Raw genomic sequence first — 26,657 nt, 5'->3', positions numbered from 1 at the left:
ATAAAAATTTCGAACAGATGTCTTCGTAAGGTTCTCCACAAAAAAATTAGTCTATACCCAGAATACTGGTCCGAATATTTGTTGCTGATTGCTGAATATACAACTATCTCATCCAGAGATGATTTTCTCAGAACCAGTTTCACCAATTCTGACAGTTCACCACGAAGGGTTGAGATGGATTCATAAAAAATACATGATTGGATAAAAGTTCTTTCTCATTTTTTTCCGTCAGGATCATCTTCACATAACTCTTCTGTCGTGTGAATTTTGGAATAATATCAAATACAAAGATACTTAGACATTTTGGCTGTAACAATATAAAAATAATCACTTAACTTACATCAAGGAAAATTATGAATATTCCCAATTCATCAGTAAAATTAAAGTGAAAGTGGTGCATAAGTCATGCTACAGAACAGATGTGCTTGCTATCTGTCATCAAATTTATTTTCCTTCCCAACACACGCGACTTCAGGATTGAAAGTATGTGATATTGACTTCTTACAGTTAGAATCTGAAGTAAGCAATACTATAAATTGCCCTTGGGAATAAATCTTTTGAACAAAAGTATGTAATTCACTTTAAATTCTGAGCTAATGGCCTGTTATAAAAGAAAATAAAATCTCCCTAATATTTTTCAATTTTGTGTCGTCGAATTTCTGTTCTAGCTGAAAACAGATCAGATATAGTTTTCGATGCAAAAAATTATTTGAAAATTTAACTCTGCCAAGAATGTGGAAAACATACAGCAACGTTTTATCTGTGTGACAGCTGTGGGACAGCTCTCAAGAGGTAGGTACACAAACATTGAGGAAAAAAAATAATATAGAACTTAAGACAGCCAGAAAGCCATCACTTTATTTACACAAATATCCTGTTTACAAAACTGATGTAAATTACAATGTAGAACTATACAATGTGTAACGAGGACTGCCTAAAAAACCGCAGTCCTTTTCTCCAATTATTGAGACCAGCCCTAACCTCTAAATGAATGAAATGATGGGACCACTTAAACGCATTGTAGGAAGTACACTAACCAAATGTTAACTTGGCGATAAACACAACACTCAGGGGGGATGGAGGGGGCTAAATCCCCCTCTCTTGACTGCGGTTAGCACTGGTCTCCAGATAACGTTCAAAGCTTCGTACCGCATCGGGCACAAAGTGATAACAATTCTTTTAATTATCCTAAATATATGTTTATGTACATTTCATCAATTCCAAGTCTGGGTTCGGCAGATTCGTGGCCAGTCGGATCCTGATTTCGTTATTTGCTTATCACAGCGGTGCTTTACTGGACAGATTATTTACTTTTTCAAGGTAAAATCCGAGTGTCAATTAGATTTTTCAATTGAAATACAGCTGCGACCAACGAAATTTCTTAGATAGATCCATGGTCGGACCTTAACTAATCTTCATTTTTTGAAGGCTGTCAAAGAGAAGAGGAAGAGTCCGAAAACATTTTTTTTTTAAATAGATGGCGCTGATAGGCTTTTTGTCAATTAATTGTAGATAAGCAGCTGATGTCAAAGTTAGTAGAATATTTCGTAAATCCCAAGTAACTATTATGAATGTTTTTCGAAACGACTGGGAAATTTCGCTGGTCGAGTTATTTCTTGCAAATCTCGACTGGTACAGCGACATCTGCCGAAACTTCCACTAAGACTCTCTATCACTAGTCATCTAATGCGCCTTTAAACCAAATCACAGGTCTACAGGAAGACAATAGTGAATTTAACAAAGAAAACAACACTTGCAACTTAAAATAAAGCCATCGGAGTGAACAGCTACAGCTAGGTAAGTCATAAAAAAATAATATGCGACTCTACTAGCGTGAAAAAGATCGGAAAACTACGCTTTCCGTGTTAGGTAGAAAAAGAGTAGACGTAAGCTAGCCAGAGTCTTTTCAACGATTATCCTAACAGGTAATTAAAAAAAAAGCAGGAAGTCTGACGCTTGCAGTTACCATCTATCAACAACTACGTCACCAACTGAAACAGAACAATGACAAGCGTTAACGAAAAAATTACGGAAACTGAAATCAACTCGCATGCCTGTTATTGCAACATTCAGGTTAGTGAAGGAAATAGAAAGTTATTCGATTCGGACGAAAATGAAAAATCCACATTTTTGGGAAGGGGGCACTCCAAATGGCTCGATATGTCTTCGTGACGAGCTATTTACATTCGGCATATGACTTTGGGTACTGCGAAAAATAAAAACAAAACATTAGAAAGTGTATAATACAAAATGGAATGATTCATCAGTCATAATAAGTTACTTACTTTTTGACGTCTCCCTGTATAGGAATCTTTTTGTGTTAGATCACGACCACACAACACAAAATGTTAGTTGACAGCTTTGGAATGAGTAGAGAAATAGAAAATGTACATGGTGTGGAAGTGATACTGTGTAAGACCCGAAAGTATGAATTACTTTTCAAATGACAAATTTAGGTGTCAGTTTCAATCTCTACTTTTTTCATGTTTCCTCTAATTATTCTTCAGTGGAATTTATTGCAGGAGATCCAACATCTCAAATACAGATTCAAGAAATTTATTGAAAAAGTTGTTAAGTATCGAATTCTAACCTCACTTTCGGAATAACGACTGGATTGTCCGAAATTTTAAATTCAGAAGATTCGAGTTGACTGTGAAAGTAAGTTTATCAAAGAAATGTCGCAAATTTTCAGCAATCTTTGTTTTCAAACTAACTTTTTACTATTCTAGCTTTTCCATCATGCAAGTGATTGTTGACATTGCAAAAGTATTATTTTTCAAAAGTAAAAAAGATATGAAACAATCATCTCATTTCAGTTTCAACAGATCAAAATTATTGAAAAAGCTGTTGAGTATCGAATTCTAACCTCACTTTCAGAATAACTGAAGAGAGCACTTTTTTCCTTGATTTCTTGTCAGTGCGAAATTTCACACTTCAATGATTCGAGTTGGCTGTGAAAACAAGTGTATCAAAGAAATTACAAAAACTTTCAGCAACCATTATTTTCAACATAACTTTTTACCATTCAAGCATTTCCATCATACAAGTAATTATTGATATCGCCCAAGAATTCATGTTTTTCAAAAAGGGAAAGATTTGAGACAATTATTCCACTTCTGTTTTAATGGTTCTAATCATGAGCTTTGCAGTAGACTTTGGTTGTGTAACATAAACTTTAGAATTCACCAATCGCCACATTGATCTAAGAGTGTCATATCAGGTAATACAGCGGGTCATTCTAAGGGACCACGTTTTCCTATCCACTGGTTTGGATAATTGTCTTCTAGCCACTTTCAAACTAGCTCGTGGATAATAAACAGGTACACCATTTCGCTGGGATCCAATATTAGTTACTCCTTCAGGCCCAGCACTAGATTTCTAGAGAAATCATGAGGGTAGTAATAAATCCAGAAAAAATCGATTTGTTTTTGATGAAATCTTACTGCATCAAAAAAACAACAACATAATTTTCATTTCAACCCTGTGAATTTTCATTTTAACCCTGTGATAATGAATAGACATCTGCACCGGTAGAAAGACCCTGCAAACCCTAAGTGTTGGCATAGTAAAATATAAAAAAATCACAATGGCGACTGTTCAAGGTATGACAAAATGGTTTAGAGTTTCGTGGCTGAGGTTTTCAGTGTCACTGTTTTTCGAGTTTGAAAGCCGTGGAATTTTGGAATTTCTTCCTGACATTTCACTGGCACGAGTGGCCAGTTTCTTCGGAGGTTTAACCATCATAGCTTGCTGTCCGATGACTTCTGTCCGATAACATCGGACAGCAAGCCATGATGGTTGAACCTCTGAAGAAGGTAGCCACTCCAGCGAAACGTCCGGAAGGAATTCCAAAAATCCACGGCTTTCAAACTCGACAAACAGTGACACTGTTCAAGGTATATGATGTAATGGAATATTGTGTTTTATGTTGTTTAGCAATGTTTTCGAATATGCCAGGACTGCATAAGTCCTTAGAGCAAAAAGCCACAACACAAAGAAAAAATCAAATCTTTATTATTACCTTTTTTTAATTCAACACTGCCCAATACATTTATATACAAATTGTAATTTTTGAATTCAATCGTAATAAAAAAATGAGTTCTCAGCAAAATTACTCAGGTTTTGAGAATATGTACGAAAAACATCTCAAATGGTATACTTGCAAAAATTAAAGTGGTCCATTGTATGTATACTATTAGTTGCTTTTGTACTTGGGGTTACTGTAGAAGTATTACAATAAATAATGAAATTTGGAACTATCATGAAATACAAATCAATTCAAAGAACTAAGATTATAAAAAAATGGAAAGAAGAAAGTCATATCAAAGGTGCTGCTTCGTTCCCTCCTGTTCATAAAAGAGGACATATGCCTCATCGCTCACAAGTGATTTTGGCGAAATTGGGAACACGTGTGAATCGTTGTATTCATGCAACGTGTCACTATATGGGTGTCTGCAATATGCTGAGTAATACCCGTTGTGAGTAGTCCCACCGTGGTTTGAAAGTGCATATAGATTATAACGACAAGGACCCACATTGTCTGCTGCATAATGGCTTATATCTAAGTCATCTGAAGGAAAGTCAATGGAAACATTGAATTTTCCTCTGAATCTTTCCGTTGGAGAGAATATTTTCAAATGAATTACTAAAATACGGGGAAACTTATAGATTGATAAGGACTTTGTACATTTTCTTCTTTGCTTGCACCTCGAATACATTGGTTTTTCATCTCCATCCAGAATTTCCTCTCTTGTGAAGGAATCCAAGCAATGTGACAAACTCAATTTGCCAGTTCTTTATGGCATGGGAAGAGACAAATCCCAGTTGAAGTTACAATTCAGTTAGTTATATCAGAAAATAATTTTCCTGGGATAAACATGTCAAAAGTTATTGATTATTTCGAATTGAACAATAAACTATTGATTTTTGCTACCGATAAAATCGCAGTCGTCAGAATTTTGTACTGTATTTGCTGGTCAGTCTGCTGGTTTTTATGACTAACATTTCGTGAAAAACTGCGGTATACTTTATCAACAAGAGCACTGGGTTCAATACCTAATCAACGTTGACAGTGCCTACCGCATTTGTAGAAGAAACGTCAAGCTCAAAATCACGCAGATCACGACCAGAAAACTAGGAAACTAACTGATGGTTAGCTTTTGATGAATAACTAGAAGGTAATTGGCCCAGATTTAGTCTGAAAATAGATACATTTTTTATTCTCTTATTGAATTAACAAAAAAAAAATAGGTTGTTACCTTTTTATTTATCATAAAATTATCATTGATTTTTTTTTTCATTGAAATCAGCATTTTTCAAATGAAAGGCATTCAATTATAGATAGTGAATTGAAAAAAATACATTTTGGAATTTGGAACATTATGGAATTTGAAACCGATTTTTTTTTAATTTTAGCCGCTACAAAGAAAGATCACTGAGCATTCTGTAGAAAATTTCATGATAGGTAGAAAAATTCTATATTATGTGTAAGTATTTCTCTGGTTACATTTTATACAAAGCCTGATAGTTGAGTTATGATTAGTCAGATAAAATTTCATTCCATCAGAGCATAAAACTGTGATTGAAGAATTCCAGAAAGGCCAAGAGACATTTGAAAGCTGAGAAAGTGAATGCTGAGGAATCGGAAGATGAAGAAAAAGACGAGGACAAATATGTAGATGAGGTATAGTTGTTTTGTAGCTATACTGAAGCTATAATAAATAACAATTATAAATATATTTCAGTTCATTTCCTATATTAAAAGATGTAACTAGAACAGGGACTGCTCCCAAACACCAGAACTGCGACATTTTTTCGACGCATTTTCCACCAAGCAACTTGGCATCTTCAGAAGACTAATTCAACTTTTAAAGCCATCAACTTGGTTGGTGCGTGCATCTATGATTAAGGCATGGTGTTCATCAGGACACCCTGCCTTAATTGATTATGCAACTTTGAAGTCAGCAAACTGAGGAGACATCCCAAATATCCCTCCTCAGGACCACTTTATTTTCTGCAAGAATCCTCAACTCGTATTCGAACGAAATGTTCAGAAACTTCATTTAAAAAAATTCACCTAAGTTTACCGAAGTGGGCAAAACAATTCTACATCTGTACATACATACAGCATTTGAAAAATCTATATAATTGCCTATATATGAATAAATTACACACCTGAAAACCGCTTTGTCAAGAATATTGCGCTAGCGAACAGCGCGGTAGGAAATCACGAAATTTTATTAATGAATATAATACAAATGAAAACATCAATTTCGTGATTCACTGGAATCCTCAGTGGTTAAAAGCAATAAATTATACGAAAAATAATTGGAATGTTAAAACCTTTAAGGTTAAACGATAATTACACTGAGAATTTAAAAACTCACTCTCGAGATGCAAAAAATTCTTGTACTTTTAGAGAAAAGTGCGTATAACAGTAAGTGGATTGATTGTAAGTAATGATGTGGTTGAAAAAGTTTACAGTGTCGAGTACCTTTGTTCTTAAGCAACTTTTGACTATTACACTTTGCAAATATGCATAGTTGAAACCACCAAGTATTCGAGTCTGTTTCTGACATTTGAGAAAACAAAATCTTGAGACTCAACCAGAAAATATACCGGAAGAGAGTCAGATCAAATTTGTTGCATGCTACTTTTTCACCTTCCCTGGTAACTGAAAATCAATATTTTTGGTCCAGGCAGAAAAAGTTTCATTATTACTCTCTTTGTCATTGTTTCTCCTCTAGACTGGGTCATCAAATTTCTCTCTTGACCAAGGATTATCAGTATAGAATAAAAAAAGGAAAAATGACAACAGCTGCAAATTCATTATACCAGGAAGGGTGAAAATGTTTTTTGGTGATATGTGGAAACTAGGAAATGTAAAAATATGAATTGGAATCTTCGAGAGTTTGAAAATTTCCGCGGCTGCTTTTAACCATTAGGATGACGGTTCAGAACATATTAAAAAAATTAGTTACCAGGATGGAGTCAAATTTCGAGCCCGCTTTTACACAGTAAGTACTAGTTCTACGGAGTCTAAAACTCGCACGCTTCTAGACCGTGGCTTCTCTAAAATCTAGTGAATATGGACGAATCGATGACTCTACTAGAAAATATCACACCCACGAAATACGTGTCAACGGGTACTTCAATATATTGATATCAAAATGTCCTAGATAACTTCTACTTGTAACACTGACAAACGAAGGCGGACTCGAAATTCCACTTCATTCTGCTGCGCAAACAAGTCACCAATGTCGATTTTGTGTATCGTGATTTTGTTTTTGCCTACGTAACACAACTCGACTTGCCTTCTATTCAACGATGTCTCATTTAAATCCCTCGGTTCGGATGTTTCATCACACAAAGACTGTCTGAATTATGTTAAATAAACTAAAATAAACACTAGCGTTACTCCGGTTGGGTTTTAGTGGGTAAAATCGGGTACCGGTCATAATTTCACTTCTGGTGAACAGAACTCCACAACGGTACAACACAAAATATATTAAACATCTAACAATTTACAAAAAAATCGACCCGGAAATCTACTAAAAGGCTCGTGAATGACACGCGAATAAAAAGTCACAATCAATGAATGAACTGCCATCTTAAAGATATGATCACTAACTTAGAAGAGTATCGGCAGTGCTGGCGGGAATCGAGACCATTCCATCGAAAATAATTTCAATTCCCGTCAAACCGGTCGTTTATAAACGCGATTCAAATCCCGTGCTATGAATCCGTTCAAAATACGCCGTCAAAAAGGCACGTCCTCGAATACCCGCCAAAAAAAAACTAACAGATCTTGGTCCAACTACAAAAATGTACACGCTGCACGTTTTTGATCTCTTCCCGAATTAGCACCCGTTTACGCACTAAGGCTGCCCAATCCTCGTCTAGGGAGGAGGTTGTTCGGCGGGCTTTTCATTTTTAAATGGGGCACACACGCAAAAAGCCAAAGAATACAGCCCACATTAGTACCATCCAGTGCACAGTGTAAATAGCGTTCTCACCGTCTGCGATTTTTCTGGCGACGAACTTCAACGTCTCGTCGAGTAATACTACTGGAATTGAAAATTTCATCACTGTCATCCACTCTTCGACTGTCAGCGGACACACTTGGAATACAACCTAAAGAGAAAACCAAAATTAGTTGAAAAAATAGTGGTTCCCGAATCAAGGAAAAATTTGTGGTGTCCCACACTACTCAAATGGACACAATGAAAAATTTTGCACACCTAAGGTGAAATTCTAGAGTATACATTCAGGACGACGAATCATTACATATTCATCATCAATATCTGACGCGATAAAACATCCTTCTCGTCTAAAAGTTGAAATCCAAGATAAAACAGTTACAGCTTTTCATTTGAATAGAGAGCGCCCTCTTTTGGCTGATAGCTTGCGCGTGATATATCGAAAAAAGATAGCCATACAAACGTAAGTCGGATTCCAAATTCGGCAATAGGGAATGTTCCTCCTGACAAAAATCAAGTAGTTTTCATAAAAGAGCTATAAAACAACGCATTTTAAACTTATCATTTTAACCTTTTTCTTTGAAAAATTATTTAAATACTTGAAAAAGAGGAATGAAATAATGTATTCAACATTTAAAGGGATTCGTTTATATTTAACCATTTGGCAACATCGGTTATAGCTAATAAAGGACAATGAATTTGTTACCTGTATGAGACAAAAAAAGATGACCTATTTCAGAGGCGTGCTGTTCTGTTTACTTATGTTCCGAGTTCCGAGACATTCTGTGACATGACATTTTGTGCGCACCTAACCTATCTTCCTCTATATAAATAAATAACAAAACAACTGTTGTTTATGTGGCTTGTGAAGGTGGTATTGAACTATAATTTATATTTTGCCTCAATTGTTGATTTATAAAGATAATTTTCCTTTTGTAAAGTAGAATATCTAGGTATGTATAAATTATTTCAACTTGATATAGGCGCTGTTGCCAATATGTGAATTAGAAACAAATCCCTTTAAAAATTAAAACCCAACATTTGAAACATCGATTTGATTACTTTTCGAAGTGAATTTGAAAAACTCGTGAATTAAACTCAACTTTATTTTGTTCAAACTGGCATTTGCTGTAATAACCCAAATTGAGGAACATTCCCCATTGAAGACATATAACTATCATTTGACAGTTCAAAGTTGTTTATTATGTCTGTTGCAAAGATTCGATGGTTTTATACTACTAAACAGTCGTTTACAGAACTAATAAACTGCGATTATTTCACATTTCATAGTAAGTAAATTTTAACCTTTAACTGGAAATAACATGGATTCCTTTCTGAATCAATAGGTAGGTAATTTCAAATTGAGATATGTGAATAAACAAAAAATATTTTGTTCCATAAAGTACGTGTATACTCACTGAAAGTACATCAACATAAAGAATGACGAAATGGAGGGTGAAAGATAGAGCCATGGATCCAATGAGCCACCAGTTAGACCATGGGGGCATAGCAATCAGCGACTGGTTTTCTGACAAGCTGTAAAATACAAACAGTTGGAAACATTACCTTTCTAGACATCACCGAAAAATCCGAAATGAATTTTACAAAGCTCTAACCTGTTCATAGCGTTCAACATCTCAATAGTTACGAGTACAGAAAGGGCCATCGTCATTGGATGGGGATCGCCGAAGACTTTGCAATCGATTCCTTTGAAATCAGGTCCGCCTCCAATGCACTGCAAGTGATGGGTCTGAAAAAAATGATATAACAATTTTTACTCTACAAAAAAGGCACAGTTTATGTTATTTCCCAGGTCTCGTCGCCGGTCTCTGATAGAGAGTAGGCAGACAGACCCTGTTTTACTGGTACAGCTCTCAACAACGGTTTCAAGATAGATATTAGTGTCTCCATTCTTTCCAAAAACTATAAAAACAATCCATGAACCAGGTCTACCCATCTCAAGTAACGATTGTGTCCGCTTTAAGACATTGTCATATCTTGAGGATTTACAGAACAAATAATAATTTAAGCAAAATAATTCAAGCAAAACTTCAGTGTCAGAAAGATAAGGAGTATATAAGTTGACTTGTGGTCATTGCCCAAAATTTATATTGGCCAAATGGGGAGAATGTTTTCCCAACGAATTAAAGAACATAGAAGTGATGACACATTTGCAAACCATCTTTTGGCAGAAGGGCACGAGTTCAATCACATAACATATATGATGGATCATTGTTAATATTTGTGGTTCTTGAATATCATCAAGAATATCCTGAGTTTATTTATTAATTCATAAGCATAAAAAAATTGCTTTCAAAATGACTTCCTGTTGGTGAAAACTCGGGATTTATAGCACAAATATCATGGGCGCAAATATTTATGTGGATGCTTGGCGTGAAGAAAAATGATGAATTACTCGTTGTGTTTGAAAATAGGAAATCTGTATCGCATAAATATTGAAGAAAAATCAATATGTTTATAATTCTGAATAACTGATATAAGAAACAAAATAAGATTCCAGAAACTCGTTAACAAAATCAACGTTATATTTCAAGAAACATTATTTCATTTTTGTAATCATTCTGTATATCAAGTCATTTATTATCGAACATTATTTAATCATAAGTGGGAATTATAATCAACCTTGTAAATGGTTCGCTTAACGACCTGATGAGTTTTTGATTTGTTTTTATAACAAGTTTTTAAAATGTAATAAAATCATCCTCTGAAAATATTACCAACAGTTTGAATTTAAGTTTGTGCTAGCTCCAGTGTTATTCAACTAAAAATAAATGAATCACTCTGAAATATAAACATTACGTAGGAGTATCTTGAACTATAGTTCAAGATATTTCATGATGATATCCAACAAAATACAACCAAATTATAACTGATATTTTGTTGTTCAACACATTTGTGAACAATCATTTATGGGTCAAGAAAAACTGATCTTTGTAGAGTTCCACAAGGATCTATCATTAGGACGACAATAAGATTTATTGGTCCCGAAAAACAATTTTGTTGTTACTCGATATGTTGCGACCAAGATAAATTTTTATCAATATACTAAAATATACTTTGTAGAAATAAGTGGCAAATTTTCAAAATCAAAGTGCACAACATAAACTTCAATATTAGTAGTATATCTATGGGGTTTCTGGGACACTTTTTGCCAGAAAGCCCCAAACAGTTTGACAGTAGCATAAAAATCTCAAACGATTTAAGACCGGCGACTCCGCCTGCGAAAGGATGATTTTTGAGGTCAGAGTCCAACCGATATGAGCGTTTGGTGCACTTGACCGCTTCGACAACCATCCATAAGTACTTGGACAGAACGAGTTGGCATTGGTCGAGGTGGCATGATCGGAGATGTTTCATGGGTGTCAAATGGGATTTAAGCGAGAGATGTAATGTGTGTATAGGGAGGATTGCTGATTGGAGTGTAGTATATCGTTTGAGTGTATGGACTTGGCATCTTCATGTGGCTTGGCTGGCTGCAGCCGGAATTGTGATTCTGCATAGAGTTATTCTAATTCTACATTTATTTATATTAAATTATGATGGTATTTGTCTTTTTGTCAATTAAAGCGCTCTTCGCAATAAATATATTCCTAACAATGTGTCGAACGCGGCGAGTTTCTTACCCAGAGCTTACTGGTAAAACAGGGTATTACTTCTGTGAACTTATTATAATTTTCCTTACCAATTGATAGTAGTTCATCTGGGGTCCGTGAGGGGAGTACATAAACCACCAGGCGGCAGCACCAACAGTCGCCGCTCCCACATACCCTCCGATGGCGAGATACCTGAAGAACAACCATCCCGAAATGAGAGATTCGTCGGCTTTACGAGGAGGCTTGTTCATGATGTCCAAGTCGGGAGGATTGAAACCGAGGGCGGTAGCTGGAAGACCGTCTGTGACCAGGTTGACCCACAACAACTGGACGGGGATGAGTGCTTCTGGAAGACCGAGAGCGGCAGTCAAGAAAATGGACACGACCTCGCCGATGTTTGAAGAGATCAGGTATCGGATGAACTGCTTCATGTTGTTGTAGATAGCGCGACCTTCTTCGACGGCGGCTACGATGGAGGAGAAGTTGTCGTCGGCCAAAACCATCTCAGAGGCGGATTTTGCTACGGCGGTTCCGGAACCCATGGCGATACCAATTTCGGCTTTCTTTAGGGCGGGGGCGTCGTTAACACCGTCACCAGTCTATATGAAGAAATTGATTAGCTAACTATACATTCAGGAACAAAAAAATTCAAATTGGTGGACTCCAAACGGAGTATTTAGGAAGGGATGGCAAGTGGCGAAGTGTTGTAAATAATGGAGAAGATTAAATGACGTTAACTCATTTCAAACATGAGTTACTGGGACCAGACAGCATTTATTGATACTACTACTACTACTACTATTCTAACTTACCATAGCGGAAATTTCGTTCATGCTCTGCAAGTACTCAACAATCTTGGACTTGTGGGCGGGCTCTACACGCGAGAACAACCTGGCGCGTGCGCAAGCGGCTTTTTGCTCGGACGTGGGCAAATCGTCGAATTCTCTGCCGGAGTAAGACTTTCCGGTGGTGTCTTCGTTCTCGCCAAAAACGCCAATACGCCTGCAGATAGCTTCGGCTGTGGCCTTGTTGTCTCCGGTGATGACGATGACTCTGATTCCGGCAGCGCGACATCTCACGATCGAATCGAATACTTCTTTACGAGGAGGGTCCAACATGCCGACGACGCCGACGAAGGTCAGGTTGACTTCATAGGTGTAGAACTTGGTGGAGTCGCCGAGGTCCATATCTTCGGGTTTCATGGGGTTGTCGGCCGTAGCGAGTGCCAAGCAACGGAGGGTGTCTCGTCCGCAACCGTACTGCGCGGTCAGCTCGACGATACGTTTTTTCAGGGCGCTGGTAAGAGGAACCTGTAATGACCAATCAATTCATTAATGTATAGTCATCGAGACGGTTGAACACCATGTAACTGAACATGGATACAAGGGTAGCTAGGTTGAGAATTATAGCAGTTCTGAGAGTTAGAAGAAGTAATAATGCCACAGAAGTCATTTGACTGAATATTTTTTGAATATTTGGATATCTAGGCTCAACAAATTTTTGTTACTTTTTTCTCATGACATGGTGACAAGTCATAAGTTGAAGTTTGTCGACTACATCTCTTCTCGGAGATACGGCCCTTCAATAGGCTATCTGAAATGAATGTCCACCAGATATCACTCGAATATCCTGTGAATATCTAGTGGATGTCCATTAGGCATCAATCGGTGTCCAATGAATATCCATCAGATGACTAGTGGATATCTATCGGATGTCTACTATGAGATTGTTACAAACCTTCTGCGTGCCCACTCGGGCGTGCGTACACCTGTCCAACACTCCCTCAGGCGCTCCCTTGACAAACAGTTTAGGTCCGTTTCCGATACGAGAAGGCTTCGTGGGTATGCAGTAGGACGACATAGATTTGCGGTCTCTGGAGAACTCCAGTGTGAATTCTTTCTTCCATTTGGATTCAATCTCGTTCCTGACGCAGATAGCAATCTGGCGACGATCTCCAGTCTTCGTGACGCTGAACGGGTTCATCTTCTCGGCCAGAACGACGAGAGCCGTTTCCGTAGCCTCGCCGACCTTCTCGAAAGCCTGTTTAAACTCGTTGAAGTCGATAGCGGAATCGTTACACATCACGCAAATCGTGCCGAGTTCCTGCAGGCCGTCGAATTCGCTGCACTTGACTTTCTGTCCTTTGAGGAACACCTCGCCGATGGGTTCGTATGTAGAGCCGGTGATTTCGAATTCAAGGAAGCTGCTGTCGTTGCCTTCGACCTTGTCGAAGATGAACATGCGCGAGACGGACATCTGGTTGGTGGTCAAAGTACCGGTTTTGTCAGAACAGATGACGGAGGTGCATCCCAGAGTTTCTACAGAGGGCAGCGACCTAAAACAAAAAGTTTCATGTTTCCTCAAGAACGAAATAATACAAGAATTGTTGAAATACACCTTGTTTTGACAAAACAAATGTGGAACCTAGCTAACATATCTTTTTTATGCTGGTTGTATGTCCACTAAATCCAAAAGGTGGAAGTGCTTCAGGTAAGAACAATTTGTGTAGAACAAAAATTGTTAATTTTCACGGGCGAGGATAACTGCGTCAAAGCTATTTTCCGGGGTTGTTGGTCGTGGTCTGCAAATTTTTATGCCTGGCGTTTTGTCTACGGCTGCAGTAGACATTTTATCAAAAGCGACGAAGTGTTCTGGCTGCTCTCACAGTAGATATTACGAGGGTTGCCTTTTATATTTCGGGATTAGAGAACAAAAACAAATATTATTCATCGAAAATCCCGTTATTGTTTTTTAAAATATTCCCCATGAAGATCTATACACTTTTGCATGCGTTTGAACCAATTGTCGAAGCACTTTTGCCACTTTGATTGAGGTATCTCCAAAACATGCATTCTGAATGCAGCAACTGCTTCTTCAGGTGTCGAAAAACGTTGACCTCTCAGTTTGTTTTATACATACGGAAATGAAAAGAAGTCATTCGGTGCCATGTCGGTACTATACGGCGGATGATCTTTTGGGTGCTCAAATATGCAGTTGTTTGAGCCGATGTGTGAGAGCTCGCATTGTCGTGGTGAAGAGTGATCTGTCTCCGGCGGTTGGTTTTCCGATTTCTTGGAAGACAACTAGCAAACAAATGGTTGTGTACCACTCAGAATTGACTGTTCTGCTTTGTTCTACTGGTACGGTTGCGACATGTCCGGTTTTTTCGAAAAAAATAGGCGACCATTTGCTTGGAAGTGCTTTGTACGCGAACAACTTTTGTTGGATTTGGCTCATCTTGAAACGACTGCTGTTTACTTTCGGGCTCATACGCGTAAATCCACGATTCATCACCTGTCACGATGTCATAGACGTGTTTCGAAGCACCGCGATCGTATTTTTTGAGCATTTCCTTCGACCAATCGACACGAGCCTTTTTTTGAGCGATTGACAAATTGTGTGGGATCTAACGCGAACAAATTTTTTTTGACAGTCAAATGTTAATGCAATATTGAATGTATGACGGTCCCACTAATGCCTAAGGTTGTCTCGATCTCACGATAGGTTACATGACGATCTTGCAATATCAGTTCGCGCACAGAATCAATGGTTTTCGGAACAACAACTAATTTTGGACGACCTTCACGAAATTCGTTTTGGAGTGAACTACGACCACGATTGAATTCACGATGAATTCTTGATGAAGCTTTATCGCCAAAAATTGAATTAAGTTCATCCATGCACTGTTGCTGAGTTAATCCACGTCGAAAGTTGTAAGAAATAATCGCACGAAAATATTCACGATTTAATTCCATTTTTGTGCCGAGATGAATCTTTCCAAGTTACTGTAAACAACACAAATAGCGCGCGTATGTTGAAACGTTCTGAGTTCATATAAGCTCAAAAATGTCCAACTTTACGATAGAGCTGTCAGTTGCCAGATTGCAACACTAGAGTTGCCAAATCCCTAAACATAAAAGGCAACCCTCGTAAATTGAAGATTTGAGTCACCAGTTTTATTTTCTTGGTGACGGATATGGTTTCTTTCCTTTTGGTTAAAATAAATGACATTTAACTTGTGCCATTTAGTGCAGGTAGCCATATACGATTGGTAGTAGCTCATTAGTTCTATCAAATACATAGGTTTCTTCGTTCGTGAATGCATGTTCCATTAGACACTATCTCTTGTGATCAGAAAGCTGGTTCCAGTGTAGACGGATCCACAACTATAGGGAATCTGGCAGGCTCTTTTGAAGTTTTCTTGGCATAGAATTCCACATTCCTTGTAACAGTGGATCGATCCACATTTTAACCCGAACCAGAAACGTGAGTATCTGGCTATCAGAACACAGTTTATACAAATGCAAATCTATCAAAGTTTCAGTAACTCTTACAATATTAGTCCTTTAGTAAGATATGGAAAGAAAGTTCGAAAATTCGCGACTGTTCCCGATTTTTACGATGTTCACTTTACGATGTACATCAATGATTGCTGGACTAGTAAGACAGGGTTAACTTTCAATCGTTACATAGAAAATTGACAAAAATACGTTTGGTTACTGACCTGACGATGGCGTTCTTCTTGGCCATACGGCGAGTTCCCAGAGCGAGACAGGTGGTGATAACGGCTGGAAGACCTTCGGGGATGGCGGCCACGGCCAAAGCTACGGCGATTTTGAAGTAGTAGACAGCACCCTTAATCCAAGACCCGCCGTGAGCGGGATCGTTGAAATGCCCGATGTTGATGGCCCATACAGCGACGCAGATCACCGAAATCACCTTCGACAGCTGTTCGCCGAACTCGTCGAGTTTCTGTTGCAGAGGCGTCTTGATTTCCTCCGTCTCAGACATCTCCGTCCTGATCTTACCGATGGCGGTGTTGAGACCGGTCCCGATGACGATACCACGAGCTTTTCCAGCGGCAACATTGGTACCGGAGAAGAGGATGTTCTTCTTGTCCTGGTTGACTGCCCTCGGGTCGGGAATGGCGTCCGTGTGCTTGATGACCGAGACGGATTCTCCAGTCAGGATGGACTGGTCGATGCGGAGCGTCGTCGAGAAAATTTTCACTAAGCGGATGTCGGCAGGGATCTTGTCACCGACGGATACCTCAACGATGTCCCCAGGCACTATTTCCTTCGCTCTGATCTTCTGTACGCCCGACTTGTCGCCTCTGATCACCTTGCCCATTTCGGGCTCGTATTCTTTCAGGGCTTCGATGGCGGATTCTGCGTTCCTTTCCTGTAATACGTAATTCAAATCATTTGAATTTTATCTAAAAACTATAGTATCCAGAACCACAATACACAATTCGAAAGAAACGCGGTACCATTAATTCTATTGTGATTTCAAGTTATCAAGAGTATTTAGCATGTACTATAAATTCACTGAGGATACCTCTTCAAGTTATAGAACTATGGTCGAGTTACAAAATGTTTACTTTGTTGAAGAATTGCTGGGTGAAATTGGAACCATGGGAAACCAACTTTTCATATAAGGTGGACATCCCGGCAGAAGAATATTGAGTATCAAAGTGAGCAAGTGGGTTCCTTTCAGAGTTTTCAACAGAAGTCCTGGAGCATCGTTATTTGAATCAAGATTTCGTGTCTGTTGAATGATAAGCGAACCTTATCTATTTTCAAATGGACCTATATTTTTTGATTTTTTTCTGAATGTCAATAGGGATCTACAATGATTCACACACATCAATCCTTTTACTTCTGGAATTTATGGTTAGGTTATTTGAACAGGATACAGTGACTGAAGGTTTCCATTAACGTATGTTAATGTCTGTAATTCATGAATTCTCTAATATCAATTGCAAAAATAAGTGGCCCAATAACTGAACCTTGAGGTACCCTAGTTTTTTTTTTATGAAATTGTTGATATGTTGACGCCAAGGTGGTCAGTTTAGGACGTCTCAGAACTGTGATATTGAACCAAGGCATTTAGAAAACTTTCCAAGTCCAGAACTTGGCTAGTTAATGATTTTTTCATAGAAATTTGAGAGGAAAAATGTTCTTCTTCTGTGCCAAAGACCTGTTTCTGCTTCTCGACCAATATATCCATAATAGAAAGGTATTACTTGATTCTATCAAAAACATTGTGAGAGGAAACAAACTAAAACAGATAAATCCAAGTGTACCCAATTTCAAATCTATAAAAAGCACATATCTAGGAATAAGTTTCCAATATTTTTGTAATGCCATGCCAATAATCCGGACTGCTGATTGATAGACAGAATTTATCAATGATTACGATATAGATTGGAAGTATTGAAAAATAAATGAATTGAAGCAGCGACAGCTTTTGTCTTTCTGAAAAATTCCAGCTGTAGAAACTGAAGATAACAAACTTTTCAACAATCCATTATAAATAATGTCTTTGATGAATGAAGAGAAATGTTACATCACCAGAATTATAAGGAACTTATGCATCCTGATATTAATTATATGTTAATTATATACTAACACTAACAATATTTTAAACGAAACACGGTTCGTGTTTATTATAAATATGTGGAAGGAATACAATAATATTCAACAAAACCCAACTCTTTACGGAGTCTATGGAACTAAAACAACATTAGAAGAAGAAGAAGAAATGTGGTTGGGAAGCTAAACTATCAAAACTATCCGATTTGAAACGTTTCTAACTTCATTGAAGAGTACTTATATTATAAAGTACTGCAATATCAAAATATTAAACCACACAAAGTATGTATATTCGAATAGGACTAGAATTGAAACGCCAGAGTTATAATATTCAATGATTCCGTGTCACATTGTTCACAGCAAGAATTGAAATGATGGAATAATATAAATTCAAATACATACCTGCCATACTCCTACTACCGCATTCGCTATGAGAATTAAAAGAATTACGAAGGGTTCTACGAAGGCCGTGAATGCACCATCGTGGTCTTCAAATAAAGCGAGTACCTGAAAATAAAGAAGAAGAAATTATAACCTCTTCTTCAAATAAAGCGAGTGTCTGGAAATAAAGAAGAAGAAATTGCAACTTCTTGAATTTCAGTTATCGATAATGAAAACATATTTAAGCATTACTTTTAAATGCAGGTGATGTCGATTATTAATGCTTTTAAATCAAATAATCAATTTGTAAATTGCAAATAAATTATTTACACGAAATACGACTCTATTCCTGATTTATCAGTCACGTGTATGCAGCTACAACAAATCTCACCTCAAATGTTGTTGTCAATTTAGTACCAATTTTTGAAAACAAATTAAAAAAATCCTTACAAATTTCTTTTTTAGTTGTTAATGAATTGCATGCGGTGGATTTATTTTGGATAATTGAATTAATTATTTTAGGCCTATATTCACACTCAGAATTCCATATATGCTTATATAAACCAGTAATAATTTCCACGAAGTTGATAAATAACATTCCTTCAGAAATCGATTTCGAAAACATATTTCGATCATCAGAAGATACCTTTCAACAATCAATGCCGCTTTCATAATGTCACATTAGTATCGAAAATAGACCTCTCAATTTCGAATCGACAACAAATCCATCAGACAGTCGAACTTAGCCAGCCGAATACTCTAAAGAGGCCACATAAAAATAATTCTATCGAATCAACGTACAAAATCATCAAAGCGAGTATCTATTTTCTTTTAAGCTACGACAGTCGATGATTGACATATGTGATTCTGTTTTCTTTCCAGAATATAATTCGGCTTGATTCGCTACGACAGATTTATTAAAGAATGATTCGCCGAGTGAACTCTAATTACGTCATCGATCCAGATTCATAATTGATGTTTCCCAATTTCAATGCCCTGATGACAATCCCAATTTCAATCCTCTGGAGTGTCTACATGACAGAATGGTACTGGATATAGCCTGTAAAGTCGTCAGGAGATCGGATCCCCTTCTCTGCATGGTCCGTGACCATGAGAGAGCAGGAATTGGAGCGTTTCTCTTTAGGGCAGCTGCCCGAGCAGCTGATGAACTCGATATAGTTTTCGACTCTGAACGAGGTGACTACAACTCTGTCACCGAGTTGGAACCCGTTCAGCAAAAACTCAGATAAAAACCGCAGAGATCACCTTACTTCTGCGGAGACACAAGGATAAGCCAATGCATGGGGTCTTCTTCAATAACATTGGAGACCTTGGCGTATGAAAGCCCCTGACTTTCGCTTTCCTCAGGTCGAGTGGGCTGAAGTCGGAAACTGAGGGGTTCATCATGGCTTGCCAGGATGGTGTCTTCAACACCTTAGTCTACTGCAGTCGCGTGATGGGTATTGAGGTTCCTGACACAAGGTGCAGGGTCTGCCGCGAGGTGCCCGGGACCCTAATGCACTTGCTTTAGCATGTCCAGCATATGCGGTCTCTGGCTATATCCAACGACATAACGCGGCCCTAAGAGTGCTAGATTACCATCTACGGCACTCTTAAGGTATTGACGAGACACCGGTGTGGCCCTACGCTCCGGGGGATATTGAATCCGTTGTGGGGAACGAGAAGTGCCGAATTTATTGGAAATATTCGTTCCACACCCTCAGGCTCATACAAGCTAATACGCCTGATGTAGTCCTTCTCGACCACCAAAGCAAGACGATATTTGTCGTGGAGTTTTCAGCTTCTCGCATGACGAATATCGTCCTAAAAGAGGAGGAAAAACGGATAAAATATCGGGGTTTTTCCCTTCGAACTTCGCAGTCTCTACCCAGACTACTCTGTCAAGATGGTTGTTTTGATTATTTGAGTCTTTGGTGGAATGATGCCCTCTACTCTCGAATCTTAAAATCATACCGGCTTGCCGCACTAAGGCAGAAATCTCAGCCGGACAGATGCAACGACCACTCCCCACGGTGTGGGGAGTGGTTGATAATGCTGGCGCGCCCTCCCGAATGTATCGGGGCTTCGGGGGATAGGGCCTGACCAGCGCACACTACGGTTAAAAAAATAATAATTATAATAATAATCTTTTATTGCAATCCAACAGTGGACACAGCACTTTCGAGAAGGCAATTCTCATTTACACTGACCCAAGAAGTACAACGAGAGCACTGCCAAAATTTCAAGTTCACCAAATAACTCCTTACAAGAGCTTCTTCGATTTAGATTTAGGATACATCACAGAATATTTTTGATTATTGAATTTTTTTGGGAGTATACACATGGGCATAGGATTATGTTTTCGGACTACAAACAGAAATTTAACCCTCAAATATCGTATCACTACTCAAATAGAGCTTAATCTGTAATTTAAAAAGTTTATTTGGGTTTGCATCCATCGTGATACCTAAGAATTTAGTGTGACCAGATATTGGAACAAACTTATTTTGGAGTTTCACATATAGATATACATCAAAGTTAATTGATTCATTAAAAGTTCACAAGTCCTGTTTTGACCAAATCATTTGACATGGCAGAAGCTTTGGTTGAGAGTTCTGATGTATTAGTTTCTGTGATAATGACTGATGTGTCATCTGCGGACTGGTATAAACCACCCAGATTCAAAGCTTTGGATAAGTCGTTTACATATAGAAGGAAGAGTATTGGTCCGAGGATCGAGCCCTGAGGTACACCTTGCCTAATTATGATTTTACTAGATATATAATGATTTTGTAAATTAATTATGAAACAACCTGGGATCAATTTAAAAGGTATAACCTAATCACGTGGTACTCACACAAAAAATTATACAAAATTATAAAATACTTTTCATCCCACGGTTTTTTGTAAGCCGGAATATTTCTTTCCCAAAGACGGCTAAAATGGACTACAATATTAGGTATTAGGTATTATAAATTGCATTTCTAATCTCAAATTAGGTCGTTAAGGAATGCAATAATTTTAATAACAAATAGGTGTGCCATAGCTCTAGCAATACACGTGTTTATCCGTATAATAGCAGATGGAAGCTTTCATAAAAAGTTTTATGGGTTTTAATAAACGATGCATTGTTCATTTCAGCGAAAAAACTCAACATATACTCACAAATAAACTTTGCGCACTTTATTATTATCATAACAGACTGCATTGCATTCTTGTTTAATAATAAATCATCATCGTTATTATAACTGCTTTTGAAAATTGCTGATAAATCTTTCGATTTTAATATATTCGCAATACTTACAAATGAAATAATAGCGGCTAATAATAAAATCTTGACTAGAAGATCATCGAATTGTTCTAAAACTAACTGCCAGATGGACTTTCCTGTAACAAAGAAAAACATATAGAATACGATTGAACTCTGAATGAAATTCATGTTTTTTAGCAAATAGTAGACACTAAGATCCGTATATTTCTGAAGAGGGGCTAATCTGGGACTAGATTTATTATTGCGTGAAAGTCATCTATCGAACATTTTTCTTCTAAAGCTTTCTTGAACTCAATCAATAAATAGTCTATTTAATTTCATTTCACACAGAGAAAAACACTTCTATGTTCAAATACAGTCCTTACTTACCTCAAATTTAATTATACTCAGACATATATTTGAAAATATCAGAGCGTATATGCCTACATTTTTTCCGTCATGGTATCGCATCAGCTGATAACCAGCACGAAACCGGTCTGCAAGTGTGTTCCAATAATTGAAAATCTGTTGCGGCAGTATATGCAGGAAAAACTTCAGTGAAAAATCCTGCACTGACACCTGTCGGATATAATCCAACGCCCTTCGCGGTATTAGCCAGGGGAGTAGTTGTTTTCTGATAGGTGTCAGTCCATTAATCTACCGTGTAGGGAGTTGAGACTGGCCTGAACGAATTGTTCTTAGATAATTAAAAAAATACTGTTGTTCTTTTAGATGATTTGAATAACAATAATCTTCAACGAAATCCACTCAAAGAGAAGCATATTCACATGTATAATTTTAATTTGAAACAACACAAACAAATATGCCACCTTGACCTTCAAAGTAATTAACTACGTAAAATAAAACAAACTAAATCGCAACTTTTCTTCATCACGCGTATTGAATCAGGGGGAATTCGTTGTGCGATAGTTTTAATTTTGCGATAACTTTCAAGATATTAATTCGAATTGTATGGTGTGAAGGACCAGCTATAATATGCACGAAAAGCTTGGGAATTAATATAGTATTCGTCCAAATAGCTTTTCAATTGCCAAATTACCTGTAACCTTCTTCTGAAGTCGCTCCGTCCATTGATAGTTTTTGAGTTAATCGCATTAACACGCATAGATTGACAGACACAGCAGGGGAACTTTATTTCACGCGTTGATTGTGACATTGAATATATTTCATTCATTTTATTCATTTGTCAGCTCAAAGCAGAAAATTATCATTAAATGTCGACCTTTAATACACAGAATTGATACTAAAGGTTCATTCATTTACAAAGATTAGAATGAATATATGAAAATGAGGTAAAATTATCCAATTTTCAAGTTGTCGACTGTCAATATCAATTGTTATCAAATGAAATAGTTCATACCACTATATCATTTCTTCATTTCCACGTGAAATCAACGTTTTCAATTCAATAACTATCCACAAGATCTCAGTATTAGATTTATTTAACGATGACTATTTTATGTTCAGCAACTTCCATAATTCTGCACCATTTCGACTACTTCGTGGAGGAAAATCACAAACAAAAGCATTTCAGGTTCAGAACTCATCTGAAGAACGATGTTTTTACAGAGTAAACTTCCAGAGATCTTCATTCGAAATAAATAAATTCTATATCAATATGAGTTCAACGTAAAAAACGTCAATGGCGCAGTAGGTACGATCAACACTGAAACAAGGAAATATTTACCACCAAAATCAGAAATTATTCCATTCGAAACAGTGGATCTTCATTCCATTGGAATTTCTCTTAAACAAACAACTTAAAAAAATCCACATCTCATAAATCATTCGTCAATTCTCTAAAAAAACTCGCGAATTCTAAATGAAATTAATCAAAAAATATTTTCGGTTTTGATAAATTAGAATCATAATACTCAACGGCCATTCATAACAAGAAGTATATTTTGACAAAGGCAATAATTCAAACAGGCAATTCTTTATGCCTTCCTCTTACGTGTCAGCTAAATTATTCATCCGCGCGGTAATCCCGGGCATAATCCGTGTATATTTTTTTGCATGATATTCGTCTGGTTAATGTGCGTTAGTTACGACATTTATTACCCTATCGAAAAGTTTAATTGTTTATTGAATAGCAGCAGCGTAGGTGGTCAACACTGACAGAGAATGTAGATAAATTTGTTGGACTTGAATTTACTTTATTATGTTCCTTAGAAAAATGTTATTTAATAGGTCAAACGAAGTAACCATCGAAAAACTGAATATCAGTTTCGGCCTTCAAACCGGAATGAAGCTAGTAACACTGAACTACTTAACTCTGCTACTTTTAAAATTCCAAAGTTAGAAATTTGTAGTTACTTCTCCAGCTCTGCCAAAATTGTTATCTTCAACAAAAAATTGATCATTGTAAATCATTAAAATAAATTCATCCACGTCTGTATCATTCAAAAAATTCAAACTCCGCCTATGAAGTAACATGAACAATATTCATAACAAATTTAATATTCCAGGCTTGTTACGCTTTGATGTTTGATATTTTTAAACTTCTATTATTTATTGAGATAGCCTTTTCAATGTCAACTGTATTCTAACTTTGAAAATGTTTCCTATTAAACGCAACCCGACTGAATGTTTTACTAATTAAATTAGAAGCGACTCGAATAATCCTGAATATATAAAAAATGGGGTGTGGATCCCTGCTCAGAATTAAGAAAAAATGAAACTCTGAAACGCCTATCTGAATTTCAGTTAACACTTTGAAGGTACCTTTCACTATAGCGATGTTATTTTTATAGATTTCAGATTCATAAGTACTATATTGATGATGTTTTGGAATTATTTCACCTAGAATCTAATATATTCAAATTAAGTTGCAGCAAAATGTAAACCTAATTATGACTGACTGTTTCGACGTTGGTTAGGTGACAATCATCCTAACTGGCGCACATGGTTCCTTAGAATGGCCAGCTAGATCACCTGATATGACATCCTTAGATTTTTTGTGGAGATTCGTGAAATCTAAAGTATACGTTACAAAACCGCAACCAATCCAGAATTCATGAAGAGAATAAAAGGTGTTTGCAACGAAATTACTGCAGAAACATTACATAATTTGAGAAAGGAATTCGGAAGCAGACTTCATTATTGCCAAGTGGATGAACATTTCAAGCTAATGTTGGAATACGAAGAGTAACAAGAAACTCTTTTCCATTAAAAACAAAGTTTGACGACGGGTGCTAAAAAGGATATCTTTCACATTAACTTTGTTCGGCAATTTCCTATTGAAAAAATTGGATCAAAGAATTTGGCCTCCTGCGACTATTTCCTGTTCCCAAGACTGAAAAGTGGGAGTCGCGCTCTACAGAACCCCCCCACACTCCTTCACTTTTCGTCATTACTCAGTCGACCAACAAATCGGATTAAAGAAAAAAACATGGCGGTATTCAGTGCAGCTTTAAAGAAAAAAGCGGCGAGGAATTCAGTACAGCGCTAAAGAAAAAAACAGGTCTGCCATCGTTAAAGAAAAAACGTAAAAGGGAAATAAATGACCTCAATGTGTACAAGGTGTCTCAAAATACGTCATTCAAGAAAAACATGGCAGTTTAATGGGGCTCTATCGTTTTAAATTGTGAATCTTCAATGTGTACAGGGGGTCTCAAAATACGACATTTAAAAATATTGCAGTTTAACGGGACTCAATCGTTTTAACGTGCGATTCTTCAATGTGTACAGGGGGGTCTCAAAATACGTAATTTAATAAAAAAAACGCCGTTTCTGGCTCAAAATCAGATGCTTTTTCTTATTGAGCTTAATTTTAGTCATTTTCAGACCCCGTGACGGAACCTTGTGGAATACCCAACTCGAGGTAGATGTGACGTGTGTTATACGTGGAGTAGAGAAAAATCAGAGATGGTGACATACCGAGAGGGTACTAAATGACATCTTCGTTAATAATAGTCGCATCGTCACGTACAGTACATCAAATGAATGGAGAAGAAATTTATCGACAGAGAAAAAAACAAAGAATGTGGCCAGAAGGGCACTAAGCCACATCTTCGTCAATAATAGTCTGAACATCGCGCACAGCACGCCAAATGAAAAGAGAAGAAATGCAGAATTCATCAACACAGAAAAAACAAATGATTGCTGCCAGAAGGACACTGATCCACATCTTCTTTAATAATAGTAGCATCGTCACGTACGGCACGTCAAATGAAAGGAGAAGAAATGCAGGATTCATCGACAAAGAAAAAACAAAGATTGCGGCCAGAAGGGCACTAAGCCACATCTTCAATAATAAATCCATGAAAGGACGGCGTTTGGCGACAATTGAGGAGATTAAACACGAAATGCTGGGCTAGCTCAAGGACATAACAAAAAGTGCATATCGAAGATTGGAAAAAAAGCTGGCACAAGTGTATTATATCTGAGGGGTAATACTTTGGAGGGGAAAAATAGAAATTAATGAATAAATAAATATTCTTTGAGAAAAATGAAAAGTAACCTCTTTGTTTCAACAAAATATTACATTCGAGAGACAATATGATTTGATATTTGTCTCATCGGTGTGCTTTGATCATCACTTTATACCGTGTCGCAATCGCAATATTGAAACTTATATTCCATTGTGCTCCATTTTCTGATAGGTTACAAGCATATTCAATACTCGTGACTAGTGAAACCAAATGAGCCAAGAAAGAGTAAACTGACATAAAGCGAGACAACTTCATTAGCTGAAATCGATCGTTTGGAATGTCACCGTTTCCATTTGAAGCTTTGACAACGGTTCAACAACAGATATAACACCCTTTGAGGTGAGGTAGAATGAAATGTTATTGCTCCAGAGAGACAGAGGGAGAGAGATAGAGGTTCCGATGTTCAATTTCCTCATTGTCCGAAACAGTCTAATGAAAAGCAACGCAGAGAGAGAAAATTGCAAGAGCAAACATTGATAAGAAACTACTAATTATTTTGATGAAATTGAGAAACATTTCAAAATGTTATCGAGTAATATTCACATTTATTTCAAACATTCCTGTATCTGGTAAATACCGTAGGGTTTTTAAAAATTATCAGCCAT

General features: G+C 37.2%; 1 protein-coding gene across 7 annotated transcripts in view; it reads right to left on the bottom strand.

The window, feature by feature from the left end:
- Positions 1–826: 826 nt before the first annotated feature.
- Positions 827–26,657, bottom strand: part of SERCA (ATPase sarcoplasmic/endoplasmic reticulum Ca2+ transporting SERCA) — a 53,706-nt gene continuing 27,875 nt past the window's right edge. For 4 of the 7 annotated variants that reach the window (XM_023166131.2, XM_023166144.2, XM_023166154.2 and 1 more), the window contains exons 4-12: positions 21,653–21,735; positions 18,370–18,474; positions 16,098–16,774; positions 13,331–13,928; positions 12,406–12,903; positions 11,683–12,192; positions 9,596–9,729; positions 9,398–9,515; positions 3,998–8,133 (exon numbers count right to left, since the gene is read on the bottom strand). In XM_023166131.2, coding sequence (XP_023021899.1) covers positions 7,933–8,133; positions 9,398–9,515; positions 9,596–9,729; positions 11,683–12,192; positions 12,406–12,903; positions 13,331–13,928; positions 16,098–16,774; positions 18,370–18,474; positions 21,653–21,735 — 2,924 coding nt within the window. In that variant the 3' untranslated portion in view covers positions 3,998–7,932. Of the gene's footprint in view, positions 2,207–3,997; positions 8,134–9,397; positions 9,516–9,595; positions 9,730–11,682; positions 12,193–12,405; positions 12,904–13,330; positions 13,929–16,097; positions 16,775–18,369; positions 18,475–21,652; positions 21,736–26,657 lie in introns of those variants that run through there. The other 3 variants (XM_023166167.2, XM_023166159.2, XR_012465500.1) reach the window with 3 other exon arrangements.

This window comes from Leptinotarsa decemlineata, unplaced genomic scaffold (genome assembly GCF_025532065.1).
Source record: "Leptinotarsa decemlineata unplaced genomic scaffold, Ldec_3_MD MMD2_tig00001064_RagTag_RagTag, whole genome shotgun sequence".
NCBI lineage: Eukaryota > Metazoa > Arthropoda > Insecta > Coleoptera > Chrysomelidae > Leptinotarsa > Leptinotarsa decemlineata.
The sequence above is the reverse complement of the archived record's forward strand: the minus strand, read 5'-3'. Positions and strand labels throughout refer to the sequence as shown.